Below are 18689 nucleotides of genomic sequence, written 5' to 3' on the forward strand. Positions count from 1 at the left end.
TAAAACATTCTGCGACTGGTCGTTACAGTGAGAAGTCAACTCATCCAGGCTAAGTAATCCATCAGTGTTCAACAAGTTATCAACTTCATTAGAAAACACAGACAAATCAATATTCTTAATATTGCGAAATGTGATAGTACGACTTTGAGAAATTTTTGATATGGTTAATTTGGCACTGAAAGACACAAGTTTATGATCCGATATGGACAGGTCACGTGAACTACAATTAAAAGGTGTTCTTCCAGTACAACAAATATTTCTTGCTGGATGAAGGACCATCACCTTCAACTCAACCTAGCTATGACAGAACTGCGTGTAGTTTCAGCAAACCCATCACTTCATCACAATTTACATAACTCCTTCAAAAACAGCCAGAAACCTTGGAGCTGTGATTGATAAGCTGACTTTCTCAGACCACATTGCTAAAACTGCCCGGTCCTGCAGATTTGCATTATACAATATTAAGAAGATCAGGCCCTTTCTCTCGGAACATTCAACACAACTCCTTGTTCAAGCTTTTGTTCTGTCCAGACTGGACTATTGCACTGCTCTCTTGGCAGGTCTTCCAGCCAATTCCATCAAACCTCTACAATTAATCCAAATGCCGCAGCAAGATTAATCTTTAATGAGCCGAAAAGAACGCACGTCACGCCTCTGTTCATCAATTTGCACTGGCTGCCAATAGCTGCTCACATTAAATTCAAGGCATTAATTTTTGCCTACAGAACCACCGCTGGCTCTTCAGACTTATGTGCCCTCTAGAAGCTTGTGTTCTGCAAGTAAAAGACACATTATTGTGCCATCCCAAAGAGGCACAAAATCACTTTCACAGACTTTTTCATTAACTGTTCCCATCTGATGGAATGACCTGCCCAACTCAATCCCAGCAGCTGAGTCCTTACCCATCTTCAAGAAACGGCTAAAAACTCATCTCTTCCATCTTTATTTGACTCTCTAACTCTAGCACTCTCTATTATTTTATTTTATATGTCGTCTTATTTAAAAAAAAAAAAAAAACACATTTGACATTTATTGCATATTTATTCTCTTAACTGCTAGCTTTTCTTGTAAAACTAACACTAGTTTTCTTTTTTCTACTGTCTACTTGTTTCTTATAAAAAATAAATGTAAAAAAAAAAAAAAAACGGTTTAATTTTTCTATATTCTATCTACTCGTTTTCTTTTTATAAAAAACAAAACTTTTTATGTGTACTGCGTTAGGCTAACCAAGACTTGTAATAGCACTTGCATGTTGTTGCTCTTTTGTTGGTTTTGATTGCTTCTAATCTCCTCATTTGTAAGTTGCTTTGGATAAAAGCGTCTGCTAAATGACTAAATGTAAATAAGATCAAGTGTGTGACCTTTTGAATAAGTTGGAAAATCAATAAACCATTTCAGTCCAATGCTATCCAAGCTTGATGATACATTTTTTTTGTAAGAGTAGCTTTATCAACATGGATGTTAAAATCACCAACCATAATAACATTTGGATAAACAAAACATAATAAAGTTAAAAAAGCAGAAAGTTAAGTTAAAAAGTTAGTATTCGATTTTGGTGGACTGTAAACAGTTGTTATGATGGTGGGTAGCGGTCCATTAACTTGTAACACCATGGATTCAAAAGAAGCATAAGAAGGTACAGCCATAGTAGAGATCTTCCATTTCTTATTGTAAAGCATTGATAGACCACCACCTCGACCTGAGACTCGGGGTTGACAAGCATAAGCAAAACCTGGAGGAATGGACTGATTCAGCTGAGAAAAGTCATTGTGTTGCTGACATGTCTCAGTCAAACAGAAAAAAGCAAACTTACAGTCCTTCAGTACATTTTTACATTTATAGTACAACAATCCCAGAAGTATAGTTAAAATACATCTGGGATTGTTGTACTATAAATACACTGATGTTATTTCAAAGTCTAATTTGAGTCTTGCCCTTTTGTCACTTTAGTAACTAATTATTCCAGAGTATTTCTGTACCATAAAACAAGGAGGTGTTTTATGGCACTTTCTGTTGAGGCGCTGGATATCATCTGCCTTTATCATGACAGGGAGGCTCTTTTATTATTTGTCTTACTATAAAGGCACAAGAAAATGGATTCCTCGTTGTCCGTCACGCTGTAGACGGCCTCGCAGCACATGGGAAATCACCATAGACTATCTGCAGGCACGGTGGAACGAATCCACGGTAAACACATGTATCAGGTCAGCCCAGGGGTGGAGGCAGGAGAAAGAGCGAATGTGTGTGTGCGGATGGGAATCCCTGCTCTGTGCCAAACATGCTGCTTTGTGGAGCTTTCACTGGGAATAAAGCTCTTAAAATCCGAGCGGAGGCCCTGAGCCCTGCTGTTCGGGCAGCTGGAGGGGTTGAATGTAACTTTTGTGCGGGACGTCTGGGAGAGTATGACCCAGACCACACGACAACTGGCGGATAAGACAAGACGTGCTTTTAAAGTATAGCTCAGGTCTCATTTGGAAATGTTCATTGTCTTTAGATCCACAAGTAGTCCAGGTTATTCATCAGAAACATGCACTGAAATTATATTTCTACTAAAGGGATAGTTCACCCAAAAATAATTCCATCATTTACTCACCCTCAAGTTATTCCAAATCTGTGTGGGTTGGAGTTGATGGTAGCCATTGATCTCCATAGTATGGGAAAAAAAGTACTATGGAAGTCAATAGCGACTATTAACTGTTCAACAGGAGAAACTCATACAAGTTTGGAACAAACATTTAGTCACATGAAGGTGACTAAATGACAGAATGTTTTATTTTTGGGTGAACTATCCCGTTAAGTGGCAATATTTGCCCACTTGCATCATTTTTAGCACAACAATGGCATAATTTTCATTGGCTTTATTCTCAACCAGTGACTAATGTAAACACATCTTGATTGGCAGTTTCGTTAATGCACTCAACATGTGTGCAACTGGTTATAATGCTGCAAAAACAAAGAAATCTTTGATTCGACGTCAGCAGGTCTAAATGTAATGACACAGTCGACACTTCATTCAATTTCACCTTAATCACAACAGTCGTAATAAATTTAGTTTAATTGTACGCCGGCATTTCTAGTCTCCTTATCTTCAATTTGGGGGGCATTTATGCCTGAAGTCACTATTAATTTTCAGCCCTGATCATAAATCATTTTGTTAATTTCTCAATTATAATATTGATTTTGCATAAAAGTGTCATTTAACATACTGTTTCAGACCCTTGGAGTGCGAAAGGAGATTTTAGGTGAAGTCGCACTGTTCTTTGTGGACTGGGTCATATAATGAGCTTTGCATGAGGAACAGACCTAAATTGTATGTTGTTATAATATAAAAATGATCAGGTTTGATGTCAGTGAACTTGAATATGTGAAAGTGCAAATGAGTTTTGAGAGATCCGGTGCAGGGGAACTCCGCTGGATGGGACGTTTGAGTAAAAGCAGGTGTTAAATGTTTGCTCGTCCTCTTCAGCCAGTTTTGAAATCAAATCTCTCACGTACATTTGTAATGTCTGACGGCTCCTGCACGTCAGCCTAAAGAATTAAAAGACCCACATGTGTCGAGGTTTTAACCCTCTTTGTTGTCTGTTAGATGAGTACCGTGACCAGCTGCTTCTGCTTTCAAATAAAAAAAACAAAAAAAAACTGGTGCTAATATCTTTCAGATGTCAGACACTCAAATACAACTGTTTAGTGACCCAATAAATGTCTGAAATATTAATGCATTTCACGTTAGTATTTATTTTTAGTGGAGATGAAAAAGTCAAGCATTATTATTGTTCATACTTGTGGAAATTGATTTGAAGAAGTCCCTGATGCAAAATATTGAACTCTTGCATATACACCATTTATGTGCATTCTTCAGATAATGTAAAAATTAATTTAAAAAATCACTGACGTACCAGTGGGTTTTGCAGCTGTAAACACTTTATCAATTCATCAGTAGTCAGACTGGCAGTTGGAGTTTGTCTCTGTGATTACCCAGCATCCTGTTCTCTGGCACATCCTGGGATTTAGCGTCAGTTGTGGGCAGTGAAGTCTGAAAGGAACCAACAGATGGAAGTGTGTGCGAGCCCCTCCTCTCCCCTCAGGAGCCATTCAGTCACATTCACTGGAGTTCATGGTGTTTTACTGCGGCAGTTTACCGCTGTCCTCTCCCACACTGCACAGCTGCACGCTCAAAAGATCACTATTACAGCATTTGTGTGCCACGGTTAGGCGGTCGCCCTGCTGCACTGGCCTCATTTACCGTACACAAACAGGGCTCCAGACTAACTGATTTTACTAGCACTGTAGCCCTTGACTGAAAATCTTTAGAAGCACAAGCAGAAAATTTAGGGGCACACCTTAAATCAGCCCGCAATGCAATCGTTCACATTTTCCCCATTTTAACTGTATTACTGACCAATGCTTTGATAATAAATAGACTTAACTCATAGAGATTACAATGTGCAGTATTCTTTTAATTTCAGATATATATATGTGATAAAATTACTATTGTTTTGCATAAATAAGTACAGTTACTAATAATATTACATGTTCATTTCATGTTTATACACATTTGACAGTAAAGCACTAAGCTTGAGTTGGGAAGCTTACAAAATGTATTTTATCAACAACAGTAACGTGCAAAATCAATTTTTTTTTGTAGAAAAGATATATATTGTACTCTTATGTACCATTATTCTTCTATAGTCTGTGAAACTGACCAACAACTTCAGTGATTGTGAAATTTAGTCGCAAATTGAAGAAAAGCTTGTTTTTCAAAGCACAGTGATGTTTTTTACTTCATAAACAAACAAAAAGAGCGAAGCTGACAAAATCAGATTTCTTGATGGTTTAATATTTTATAATAGCAATTTTATAATTATTTTATCATTTCAAAATATAAAGGAAAAAGTATAAATGAATGACTAAGCCAATAAGTGCTCCTCTGCTGCCATCTACAGGTTATAGCCTAATGGTGATTTGATGTATTTTTTAATTTTACACAAGTGTTTGTTTACCACTGTATATTTTGGTCATCCCATTGAAAATAACATTCAAATTGGATCATTTAGGAGCTTTAAAGTGCTGGAAACAGTTGTGTGAAATGCTTGTAAGTCATTGAAAATTGCTTGAATTTCTCTCTCAAAAGGCTGTACAAACCCTGAAATGAATAATGTAATAACATTCGACTAATTCTGCCACAACACCATAGTTGCAGTTCGTGTCACTGCTTCTGGTTTTCTACGTCAGCGCTGTTTGATCTGTTTATAACAGTGAATTCTGTGCAGAATTTGAATGCTTCTCAGTAAATCTCTCAGGAACCTGTATTCATTCTGCAACTAATTCAAACGCTTCTCACTGGATCTTGCAGCACTGTGCAGTAACAGTATCGCGAAGTCAACTTTGGTCACAGTCCGAGCTGTTTAACGGTCTGTGCTGCGCAGCCCGTTTGATGTTTCTCATATGTGAAAGAAATTGCAGCATGAGTTGAACTCGGTCAATTTACTCTCACCAGCAGAAAAAATGGTCGCAGTCTGGAGCCCAGGTTGTTAACGTGGGAGCTGCATTGCAGGATTTACCACAAAAAATCAAGATAAAGTTTTTGTATTAGTCGTTCCACTCAATCAGTCACTCCTCATTTGCTCTTTTGTGTTGTACTGCCTATCAGTGCCACAACCTGTCATTTTCAATCTCATTATGTCCATCTTTTTATCTGGGGTTTTGTGCATGTAGATGATATTTTAATGGATATTCATTACTACAGTGGGATTTAATCCAGAAAACATTGTTAAAGGGCATTAAAACGTTTCCACCTAAAGAAATTACTAATAGCACTTTTGACATTGAAATATCTGCGTAAACTCCAAGATTACGAAACATAAACGCACATCGGTGCACCTCTAAACTTAAAAGATTTCTGAATGAAATTTGGTTTTCTTTGTACTAAGTCATTGTTTCTATGTGTTTCAGTATCAGCAGCACCCTCATGGACATGGAGAGCATTGCATCCAGTGGTCGTTCAACCCCAGCTATGATGAACGGGCATGGCGGGGCATCTTCTTCTTCCTCCACTAAGGGCTCATCTTACCCCTGCTGCTGGGATCAGTGCCACATGCTGTTCAACACCAGCCCGGACCTGGCTGAACACATCCGTGGCGTGCACGTGGATGGACAGCGCGGTGGGGTCAGTATGTGTGTGTGTGCAGGCTCGTTTTATGCCCCAAAGAGCATTTAAGCCATGTTAAATGTGGCACAGCATTAGAAGTAAACACTTTTAAAGCAAAGCAATTTACAAAAAGATGTTTGGCATGTTTGAAATGTCCAAATGCTTTTTGAGACATGTATAGAGTGAAATTCTTGTATTGCTCACTGTTTGCACGCAGGTTTTCGTGTGTCTTTGGAAAGGCTGTAAGGTGTATAACACACCATCCACCAGTCAGAGCTGGCTGCAGAGACACATGCTGTCACACAGTGGAGACAAACCATTTAAGGTCGGCCTCATTGCCTGCGCACACAAACACATGCAAACAATTTATTTCAATTTTGTATTTTTTAGTTTCTATTTTATTTAATTGTAATCAGTTTATTTTTTCCTTGTTTTATTTAATTAGTTTTTTTATTTTGTTTTGTTTTCTATTTTATTTAATTGTATTTTATTAAATTTAAATTACTTTTAAATCTTTAAAAAAAAAATACTTAACCTCAAGCTTTTAAAATGATTGCAAATGTAAAAGTACTTAACCTTCAAACCTCAAGATCTTAAAACTATTTCAGGCTTAAATTTTTCAAACTTGCAGCTTGTTAAACTCTTTTAAATATTCAGACTAGGCTTTCTCAAGCTAACATCAAGAATTTGTCGACAAATGTTACTATCACTACTACTAGTTTTTAAGTTTCTATTTGATTAAATTTGAATTCATTGAACATTTTATTTAGTCGATTTAAGTTTTTGTATTTTAGTAAAATATTATTATTATTATTAGATTTAAAAAAAAAAAAAATTTAAACAGGTTCTTTCTTTAGTGCAATTCTTACCGGGTCAGTCTCACACATCAGGCCACATTTCACCAAAATATCTGAAATGTTCATTTAGATTTTTATGACATTAATAATAAATTAGAATTTTAAGAAAAAATTAAATTTCTCTTCTCATTCGTTTGATTTTGAGGTGAAATCATGTTCTTGGCATATTTTGTATAATGCATTGTATGAGTTCATACTGTTATACAAGTGTAACCTTGCATATGGCTGCATTTGTGTTTATGAGGGAACTTCGTCATCATGGCAAGACAATGAAAACACTGTCCACGAAACTCGTCCTATAATTACAACCCAGCGTTGCTAAGAGTTCATGTGAGTTGTTTTTTATTTTCTGTAATTGCTCTGACCGATGTCTGTCTCTGTGAAGTGTGTGGTGGGTGGTTGCAATGCCACCTTCGCCTCCCAGGGGGGGCTAGCGCGCCATGTACCGACCCACTTCAGCTCCCAGAATTCCTCCAAACTCTCAAGCCAAACCAAGGTGAAAGAAGAGTCGCCTTCCAAAGCGGGCATCAACAAACGGAAGAAGCTCAAGTACAAACGGCGGCGGACGTTGCGTAAGTGTCATTGTAACTTCAATCCTTGTTTAATTCTGGGTTCAAACCTCCCGCTCTCTAACTCCATTCTGTTTCTTCCCACCAGCACGACCTCACGACTTTTTTGACGCTCAGACCATGGATGCAATCCGTCATCGTGCCATCTGCCTCAATCTAGCCACTCATATTGAGAGCCAAGGCAAAGGCCACAGTGTTGTGTTTCACAGTACGGTGGGTACCAACACTTAATCATGCTACTATATTAGCTACTAGCATGATACTGTTTCTGTGTAGAATACCTAAATTTAATGATTCGTTATTGATCAAGCCACCAAATATTAACATAATGAGGTCATGTGACAAAATCATGGCATACTGTTGTTTACTAAACTTTGTATTACATACTGAATACCGTTTCAAATACTTTTTTGTTTGTAGTAGAAACAGTAAGGAGTATCTTAATACTTGTATATTGATTTCTTTTCCCAATCCGTGTCTTCACTGTAGTGTGTATTCTTGTTTTATAGAGGAAAAATAGTAGGCATCACTAAATGCTTAGTATGCAGTGCACTATTATTCCATTCCAAACGCAGCCCATGTCGTTATTTTCTGTTCTGAATTAGTTTCTTTTTATATGCTAACCATCTCATCAGTGCATTCACTTTCCATAATCCTTTCTAATGAACTCTGAGCTGAAGTCAGACTTGCTTGGGCTCTCACGGTCCAGTTAGTCTGGGCCGCTTCTCCCCTGTGTCTTTAATTAAACAGTTAATGAGCCGCCACCAGCGCACAGGCCCTCGTCTTTGCGGCCACAGTCACGGGCCACGGCCTCGCCTTCTGCTCCCAAAACCCCATGAAAACCGTCCCATTTAACCAGCAAGAGCACAGCCAGTATGTAGCATGGAATAAACCCATAAACAAGATCTTATGCATTTCTTCCCATTGTGTGTAATTGAGCAGGTGATCGCCAGGCGGAAGGAGGATTCTGGGAAAGTGAAGGTTCTGCTTCATTGGATGCCGGAGGACATGTGAGTATATGAAAGCGCACTGCTCACCTCAGAGCCCTGCGCTAAATGTCAGCTGTTTATATGAGTCACGGGCCACATGAGGGCAGCCTTACGCACTGATGCTTCAAAACACACACACACACACACATACGCATGACCTGATATACGTGACAGACTGATGCTTCTGAGGCTCCTTAAGTCACATTAACTGCCTCAAAAATGCATACAGACTGATCTATAGCTAGGCTGTGTAGACATTATTAATCCCAAAGGAGAAGTTTAGCATTCCTCCCTGAAGCGTGTCTGTGTCCTACTGTGCAGAGAGATACAGATGAGCGCTGTGTAGGGGTAGTATACTGCGTACTATGCAGTATGTACATTTTTCTTTTATTAATTTAATTTAATAAATGTGTTTTTTTTTTGTTTATATAGGTTTACATTTAATTAATTTAAATAAAAAAAATTATTTTATTAATAATTATTTATAGTTATAATTTAATATATATATATAATGTGAAACAGTATGCAACACAATGACTGCGTCTGAAATCACAATCTTTTGTACTTTAAAATAAGTACATACTTTGACCGTTGAGTTCTATATAGTATGAGTATTGTTGTAATGTGCTGTACCAGCTTTAGTTAGCATCGCTTCACTGCCATTCATAAATTGGCCTCATGGGATAATAAAGTGCCCATCATATGCACATTTCTGAATTTCTGTGAGGGGGGAAAAAGTAGGTCATTTGGGTACTTTTTGCCTGCTGTTTTATGGGTACTATGAATTTGGACATACCACTATATTTTACATGTTTTACTTACCTGTGTAGTAAGGAAGTGTGCGTATTTGGTCAATATTACACTACATTTATTAAATGCACTACCTTTATTTAATTGGTGTCAAGTTCTCATCCCATTATTAACTGATTGTTATGCATTGAGTCGTTTTGTATAAAAACATTGCCGTTCTGATCAAATAATGAGCCACAGAGGGAATTGTGTGGTTGATGCTTCCTCTGTTTCATTCATCACACTTGAAATAGAAGGTCAATTTTAGCACACTGCGTTGTGGGATACAGTATCTGACCCAGTGTGCTCTTTATACAAGACATTTTGGCAAGCCAAGTGTTGGTCATTGGGGAATTTTAATGCTTACAGAAACTTTCTTATCTTAGAAATAGTAGATAATGTGCCAACATGTCGTTTCTTCCCATTTTCACATACGTTATTTTTGTCTCTCAATCACTTTTCTCTTCTTCCTGTCTCACTAAATCCACTTTTTCTTTCTCTTCTGTTGTCTTCAGTCTATTTTCCCCTCTTCATGAAACTTTTTTTCAGTTTAACCTCAATTTCTTCTGTCTCTATGTTCAGAGGTGCATCAGATCCACCTGAGCACTCCGATTCAGATCAATTCCCAGTTCTATGTGGTGAATGTCCACATTAATGTCAGATTTAATGGATTGAAGCGCGCTAGCCTGCGTGAAACACCACCCACCTGGAAACAAACTCGCTTTCCATTGAAGTTTGTCCAAGATAAATACTTTTTAAAGGGTATCCACTCGCGCTCAACATTTCCATGGCTTAGACAAGAGGCCTTTGAACACCCGTAACCGTCCTCAGGTTTCCACTCCAATTTGACCATTTTTAGTGTAAACGCAGTGAATTATGAGCTGCTTACTTTAATCTTGATGTGCAATTTAAACTGGTTTTAAATCCTAAACGACTTATATGGTTAATGAGCCCCGCTGCTAATATCATTGAATTTACTTCAGCTAAAATGGTCCGTGTTGTGATAATTGATGCACTTGCATACCTGTACGCTCGTGCACACCTTTGCACGGGACCGTGTGCATGTGCACGCTGCTATTCCAAGTCGGGCATCAATCTGAGCCGGAGGAATGTTTGTCAGCTCACGATAATGCTGAAGAAGTTGCCGTCTCAGGAGACATTTAAAATGGATTTCTGGGTCACCACAACAAGCCCGAGCCAAACAAGGCTCCTCTGTGGAGGGGAAATAGGAAAACATTTTTAATAATCTCATTGTGGAATGCATGTTGGAGGAGAGGGTGGAATGAAGGGCTGTGTGTCTGTGTGTTATCCGGCAAATGCTAATATTTATACGTAGTGTGTATTTTAAAGCCATGATTGGAATTGGGAACGTGCATACTGCTTAAATACTGTATGCACACTAGTATATTTTTCTGTAAGTACTGTACTTGATCAAAAGGTTGCTGGTGTACTTGATTGAACAAAACTTTAGCCAGTGTGATAGAGTAGTAAGTCAAGATGGTGTTAATATGATAATCATGGTTAATATGCATCATGATTTAATTACATCGGAAATTGACAGTGTAGCATGTTGCGTTCTGGGACATACTATGCAATGTGTCCTGGTTGTATACTGCAAGTTTTGACATAAGTAGTATGTTGAGTGCATTGCATTATACATCCTGTGTAGTATATTCTGGTTGTTTAGGATTCAATATCCCACAATATATTGCTTAATATACTACAAAATCTGGGCACCAGATATCGATTCTCGTATCGCATGGAGAAGGACAAATCAATATTTTGTCCCACCCCTAGTATGTAGTGAGTGGTGAGCGCTGGTTGAATACGGCACATTTTCACAAATGTAGTATGTTGAATGAATTGCTAGATCCCACAATGTGTATGTGCACTAGTACTGCACATTTTGTTAAATGTTGTATGTTGAGTGCATTGGATCCTACTATAGAATGTAGTATCCTATGTAGTGTGCTCTGTTACTGTAGGATATTAGATCCCGAAAATGATGTGCCCAGTATACTACAAAATACAAGATATTGTTTATAGTATGTTGTATACTGCACACTTTAATGTTTAGTATGTTGAGTGTATTGCATTATACTATAGGATGTAGTATCCTATGCAGTATGGTTGCGTAGAATATGCGTACTACAAAATAGAGGACATTGCATTTTGCATATTATGTTGTATACTACTCATTTTGACACATTTAGTATGTTGAATGCATAGCATTATACAGTAGGATATAGTATCCTATGCAGTATCCTTTGGTTGTGTAGGATACTAGATCACGCAACGCAGTGTGCACGGCATACTACAAAATATGGGAGGTCATACATAGTTTACTGTGTCACATACTGCTTATTTTGACATGTAGTATGTTAAGTGCTTTGCATTATAGGATGTAGTATCCTGTGCAGTGCGCTCTGGCTGTGTACTATGCTATATCCCAAAATGCAGTGTGCTTGGTGTACTACATAGTATATTCGCATTTCGGCATACAGAACATCATTTATAGTGCACTATGCTGTATACTGCTTATTTTGACAGTTATTAGTATGTTAAGGCCATTGCATTGTACTACAAAATCTGGGATATCTGGGACACTGGGACAGGTGTACTACAAAAGCTGGGACATTGTGTATAGTATATTCACATTTTGACATGCAGAACATTGGCATACCATGTACAAAATGCATACTGTGTGCTACTTCATTGCTGAATGCATTCTGTCAAAAAATGGCCCATATTAAATGTTTCTTTGTCTTTCTGATGTGCACAGACTTCCAGATGCCTGGGTCAGCGAGAGCGACCGTCCCCAGCTGAAGACCAAAGTGGTCCACCTCTCCCAGCTTCCTCAGGACACGGCGGTTCTGTTGGACCCAAACATCTACAGGTGATCTCCATTAGCAGCTCACTCAAACTTTACCTGTAACGTTAAGAGCGAAGGAGCTGTCGACGACTTCCATGCATTTGGGCCACGGGAGCAACTGAAGATGCTTTATGAATTTCTCCAGCAGATGGCGCTGGCGTCACTGCATCCAGAACCCAAACATACGCTCCCAAACTCAAGTGGGTGGGAGATCAATAACCTTCGATCTAAGACGACGTTAATTAATCAAAGCTGACAATACAATCAGCCTGGGTCACAGATACTCTAAACTCACCTTTGACCTTCTCCCACAGACGTACACGACGTTTCTAGGATTGTTTCCCTCGTTAGAGCTGCTATTAATCAATCGTAATACATCATTTCTTTGTTTATTAGCCTGCAGTAGGAGTTTGTTTACCCAGACTCTCGCACTGGCGTGGAATGTGATGCATTCTGAGCATGTGGTCAAGGCGAAGGCTTTGTGGGCGGAAGCGCATGTATTCATGCATGTTAATGACAGCATGGATGTCTTCAGCTCTCCACGCGGTGCTAAATAACAGGACAGATGCCCGTCATCTTCAGGGCTCTGGCGTGCTCTGATGAGCATCTTTATGCATCATTTTGCCATACAGAAATGCAATTGGAAATGACGTGGTTGTGCGTTTATGTGTGTGTGTGTGTGTGTGTGTGTGCGTCGTACTAAAGCAGGTTGTGTTTGTTTTCAGGATGTTTTTCTAGAAGACTGGGTGGGGAGGGCAGCTTCTGTCAGCGCCTGCTGACGTACCCAAACTGAAGTGGACGCGCGGATCTTTTGAGACGGGACTTCTTTTCCCTCTGCTTTTTTTTTTTCCTCCACTTTCTCCTTTTTTTTTTTTCTTCTTTTTTTTTTTAGTGCTCCGAGTCTGCCAAAGCATGCAGTGAATTTTTAATGTGTGTTTTTATCCCTTGAAGAGGGAAAAAAAGGCACAAAATTGTGAACTCTGTCGGTGCTGGACTTTTAACTGTCTGGGAGGATGTTTTGTACACCGCGGTTTTGATTTTCCCTGCGTCCTCAGCTCTGCTGATTATCTTATTATTTTTTTCATCGAGAAAGTGCCCATGTAAATATTCCAGGAGAATTGTAATATATTTTTGTACTGTGGAAATTTTACTGTACTGTAGATAGATGTAATAAGTCACTTGCTGACAGAAAACATAATTGTACAGAATGTGATGGTTAATAGTTTTGGATGATATGAATGCTTCCATAGACATTTGTGCGTGTTTTTCCTCCTTTGTTTTTTTTAGAATGAGATTATTATTATTTTTTTCCTGAACACGCGCACAGACTCTTATAACTGCTGCTCCACCTACTGATGATGATGGGATGTTATTGTCCTCCGTCTGCGCCATTTGTGCGTTCTGCTCAAGCCAAGGAGTGTATAGACATCTCAATGTAATGGTGCTAAAGCTAACACTAGCGTTTAGGCTAATGCACGTAGAAGAACTATAGGATCAATAATGATGGTGCTTCTTAGATCATGTACTTAATAATAATCCCTTCTTCCCCATACTTACAGATCATGCTTCTGTCTTTGTAGTAAAGTTGAAATTATATAAAAATGTTTTTTTTTTTTTTTGGTTTGTTTGTTTGAGTCTTCAGGTTTGCAGCTAACGCTGATTCTAGCCCATATAAACCTTGTGTTTTTCACACAGGACTGTTGTTTATTAGCAGTGAGGAGGCCAGGGGCATCTGGGAGTCGTTTTATTGGGGCAGATTTGCAAGCGTTGACGCGGAGGCCTTCTGCCAGGACCTTTAGCTCAGCCGCACACATGCCCTCCCAATATGACTTGCTGGTTTAGTCGACACCTGACCTTGTGTTTTTGACTTTATTCTCTCATTCTCGCCTATTGTTGCACTCGGTTTGGGTTTTCAATCATGCTATATTAGCTCACATCTTCATTCAGGGTTTCTGCAGGTCTTAAAAGTTGTCCTTCCACAAATTAAGGCCTTAAAATATGTATTATTTAAGGTATTAGATATTTTTGTTTTCCAATATGAATATCTAAACATACTTGAGTCACGATAAATTTACCTGAGATGCAAAATGACATTATAAGTCTTATTTTTGGAGAAAAAGCACAAAATTAACAGTTTTTGTTTAAAACAACATCTGCCAAAAATTGTTTTAAAGTGTCTACTTGAATGCTTTAACTTTTTTGTGAAAAAATGACAAAATAAGGGTGAAATAATGTTCCGCCTTACAGATTTATATATTTATTCAGCCTAACAGATATATTTATATTTTATTAATAAATGAAACGACACACTTATTCTGACCTGTACTTATTAAAATATATAAAAGAAAAAGTCATACTAAATTTTATATTTTAAATGATTAAATACTGACAGATGGGTAAAACCTAGAGGTTTGAAGGATCGTGGCAAAAGACTTAAATTTTCAATTAATTCGTTTCAGGGGGCTGAAATAGTATTATAATGTCATCTAATGATTATTTTTATAAATAAGCCTGACGAGATTCTAATGTATGAAAAAAATTTAAGCTGCATGTATTAAACGCTTTTTCATCTTTGATCCATTTACATTTAGAGAACATACTGCGTTCTCTTCATATTGTCTTAATATCTTAAAGTCTTAAAACCTGCAGAAACCTTGTTATTAGTGTGGAGTTTATTATAAGAGCTACAGTGTTTTGTTTCGTGCACAAGCGCATTGGATTCATGCTGCATTTTTTGGTGTTCATGTAACGGTGTCGTAGTCAGCTTTCTCCTTCAATATAATCAAACGTGTAGTTTGTATTTGGGTCTGTGTTTGACTTTCCAAATGAGTTTTTATAGTCTAACCAACGTACCACTGAGTAACAAGCGTGTCTTAATTGCGAGTAATACACAACAGCTGCGGTCTGTCAGAGTGCATACAATGGGACTGTTTGTCCTAAAGAAACTATATAATCAGAGCTGCACATGACTCCTGTGCTTTAGTTTATTTATTTATTCTTCAGGAGAAAATACAGCCTGCCCTAAATGTGCTAAAGCACCAAGAGAATAAAGGTGAGATCTTAAATAAATAAAAGAAATAGTGCTAAAGGGGAAATGTGTGTAATGTCTGCACCACTAGTGGTGCAAGTGAATTTCAAAAATAAAGATTCTAGGGTTTTGCTGTATTAGGCTGTTTGGTCCTTTTTTTTTTTTTTTTCTGGCTGTTAATAATGACAATTCATTTTCATCAAAGTCCAAAAACTGCAAGTTTCAATAAATTACTTTATGCAATATTTAATCATTAATACAAAGCTGTGTTGGCCGCCATCTCTTGCAGAATGTCTTTTTTTTTTTTTTTTTTAAAGATAAAAGTTTTAAGCTGCTATTTTGGTGTCACAGTTTGGTAAAAGGTTGGGGGGAAGTTTAATTTGAAATACTACAGCTTGTATTAATATTTTGAATTTGTATCTTTTTTATTTATTTTTTCAGAATATAGCACAGTAAATCTATACTGAATCAACATATTTACCCCGTTAACAAACACACGCCATGCAGCATGATTTTATTGATTTTATTGATTTATTTATTTTCCTCTCGGTTTTTTCATTTCTGCTCTATGTACATTTTTAACAACAGCTCCAATCCATAGCCTGCATTCATTCCTCTGCAAAGTGGGCTGTAAATAGGTAAGGCGATCACCAATGTTTTTAAGTTTAATGTGCACTCATCACAATCTAGTTATCTGCACTAAAAAGAATGTCTGTAGGAACTCCGATTTCCTGAAGGCATGCTTTAACCGCTGATGACTGAGTATATGATGCTGAATATAAAAGGTGCTTCCAAACAGAAGTTTTGGGCTTATTTTTAGCATTAGTTTGTTTGGATTGGACCATTATAACATTTACAGTTGCTTTGAAATTCTAAATGTTATTGTGTTTGTAAGATTCAAAGAATACTTGCATTACAGTACATGGCTTTACTGGTGAAGAAAATCATATGCATTTATGTTTGTGCTGTTCCGTCAGATTGCACATATATGTATATATATATGCACATATAGATGTTTTTATTACGGTATGGCTACATTCAGCTCCTGAAGCATCCGACTGCTTTGTTTTCACACTGTTATGCCATTAGCGCTAATGCTTTCTCTCCAGGGCCTTTGAAGAGAAGGTAAGCAAGTGACCTAAATCTGTTTGTAGCACAAGAGAGAGCATATTTCACTCCAGCTCTGATTGTGCCGTGCAGTTAAGGGTCCATTTACATCCATTCCCTCACACGCTTTCTCCCCTGACGAATCTCCTGCGTGTTTCTCACGGCTGACGTGCTTGTGTGGGTCTTATTGAAGCCTTCGGGAGGGATGAAAAGAGAAATATCATATCTAATAACTAATGGAGACAAGAGTGCACTTTTCTCGTAGTAACAGGCTCTGTTTCAAAACTTAGTGAGCTGCCTTCTCTAGTTTATGTCCTACATAGGAGCTTCCTTCTAAGGCAACATCCAGAATGAAATAAACCTAAAGAGGGGCTGATTTGGAAAACGAGATAAGCAGCAACTGCATGTGCCACAGAAATAGAGGTCTTTATATGCCATTTATAAACTATTATAATAGTAGTTTTATGATTTTGTTTAACTGCTTTTTTATAATTAAGTTAATTTCATTCTTTTGTGAGCTTTTTTTATTAGTTTCTTTAAATATTTATATTTTTCTTCATTGTTTAACTTATTTTAGGTTATTTGTATAATAGTTTTATTGTAGCTTAATTTCAGTGGGCATAAATTATTATTTTAGTTAGTAACACTGTTCCTATTGTTAAGTCAACATTTAGCTTATTTCATTTTTAGTCATTTTAGTACTTCCACATTTTTCAGATAGTTGCCAAGGCAAAATTTCAAAAACTTCTTTGTCTAATATTTGTTATTTACATTTTTAGTTAATTACACTGCTCCTTTTAAGTCAATATTAAACTTTATTTTTTCAGTTTCAATCATTTTAGTACTTTTAGGCAACATTTTTAAATTTAAGTTTTTCATTTTTTTAGGGTTAATTTTATTTATTTATTTATATTTTGCATTTATTCATATTTTAATTTAAGTAATTTTATTTTGTTAATTTGTTTAAGTTCATATTTTGCATTTATATAATTATTATATTTATACTTAATTCAATAACTAAGTTTTAATCTAATAATATTTTTTATTATTTTTTCATGCGTTTAAGTTTTAGTTAATAACACTGAGCTTTATGTGGAGTGCATTGGAGATTTTTCCATTAGCATGTTACAAAGGTAATGACATGACACTAAGCATATAAATACGTTAAGCACAAAAATTGTCTCTTTTTTTTTAAATTAATACTTTTCAGTAGTGCACCTATGATTCCTTAAAATGCTATCTCGGTAGCCAACTCAATGGGTTTTGGATCAGAGCAGCTGTCTCTTGGTCTCAAAGCATTACTCAAATCCAGGTTCCCTCAGCATCAGTCATGCTTTACAGTGATCTGACCTTTCTGTCTCCGTTTCCTTTTGTTATTGTTGGTTTCCCCATCATATCATCATCATTGGAGCCAGTTTAAAGGCATTGATTTTGTTTGATTAAATGAAACCAGTTGGTTATTGGATTCCTGAATCATCCGGAATCAGGATGTAACTTTATTTTGACTTTTCTTTCCTGCTCTGACAGATTAATACATCAGAGTTCAAGAGTGCCTCCATTTTCAACAACGTCACGTACAGCCAGACTTGAGGAGTAACAGAATACTTGGACCTGTGTTACATAATCAGGACAGGAAAAGGTATCCATGTTCCGTTAGTTACATAAATATGCAATCATCTTGCCAAATTTTGTAGAAAAGGAGGTTATGCGCAGGTTTTCATTTTTATAATGATTAAAGAAGAAATACAGTGCGATCCTGACAGACAAAACGAGCCACCATTTAGAGTACTACGTTGATTGCTACACTACGACTAAATGAATTTGCCATCTGACCTTGTGTATTTATATTTTGTTACAGTAAATTGCCTTTTTGCTTGCTTCTGCACCATTCTATATTTTGTATTGTACAGTAAGTAATGCGAGTAGTGTTTTAACACTTAAAAAGATGCAGTGAGACGTAGTGCACCACACGTACAGGCGATCTACGTTCAACCAAAAATAAAAAAATAAATAGGCATTGAATTGTGGATTATTTTTTATTTAAAACATTTTTTTTTTAAATGATTTCAGCTTTTCTTACATAGCGGAAGAGGTGCCCGATATGCTAAAACTAATTGTAGTTGTTGAACAACTGTTTAAATTGTATAAAAGCAGTTGCATTAATTACTGTTAAAACTGGCACTGTAAAGCAATTTAAATCATCACTTGTACACTCATTATAGGGTTTTAGTGCATATGATATTGTGTTGTCATGGCAACAAAGTTGTAAAATTGGATATAACTGCACAAAAGAAATAGTAATTCACACTAAAAGCATGTCAACACACTCA

General features: G+C 37.0%; 1 protein-coding gene across 4 annotated transcripts in view; it reads left to right on the forward strand.

The window, feature by feature from the left end:
• Positions 1 to 18689, forward strand: part of aebp2 (AE binding protein 2) — a 43630-nt gene that overhangs the window by 4979 nt on the left and 19962 nt on the right. For 2 of the 4 annotated variants that reach the window (XR_009270797.1, XM_058773589.1), the window contains exons 2-8: positions 5953 to 6166; positions 6366 to 6473; positions 7391 to 7577; positions 7663 to 7787; positions 8517 to 8584; positions 12135 to 12248; positions 17887 to 17998. Coding sequence is in view for 3 of the 4 variants with exons in the window: in XM_058773589.1 (XP_058629572.1) it covers positions 5953 to 6166; positions 6366 to 6473; positions 7391 to 7577; positions 7663 to 7787; positions 8517 to 8584; positions 12135 to 12248; positions 17887 to 17956 (886 nt within the window). In the remaining variant the exon portion in view is untranslated. Of the gene's footprint in view, positions 1 to 5952; positions 6167 to 6365; positions 6474 to 7390; positions 7578 to 7662; positions 7788 to 8516; positions 8585 to 12134; positions 12249 to 12949; positions 15390 to 17886; positions 17999 to 18689 lie in introns of those variants that run through there. The other 2 variants (XM_058773592.1, XM_058773590.1) reach the window with 2 other exon arrangements.

This window comes from Onychostoma macrolepis, chromosome 04, assembly GCF_012432095.1.
Source record: "Onychostoma macrolepis isolate SWU-2019 chromosome 04, ASM1243209v1, whole genome shotgun sequence".
Classification (NCBI taxonomy): Eukaryota; Metazoa; Chordata; class Actinopteri; order Cypriniformes; family Cyprinidae; genus Onychostoma; species Onychostoma macrolepis.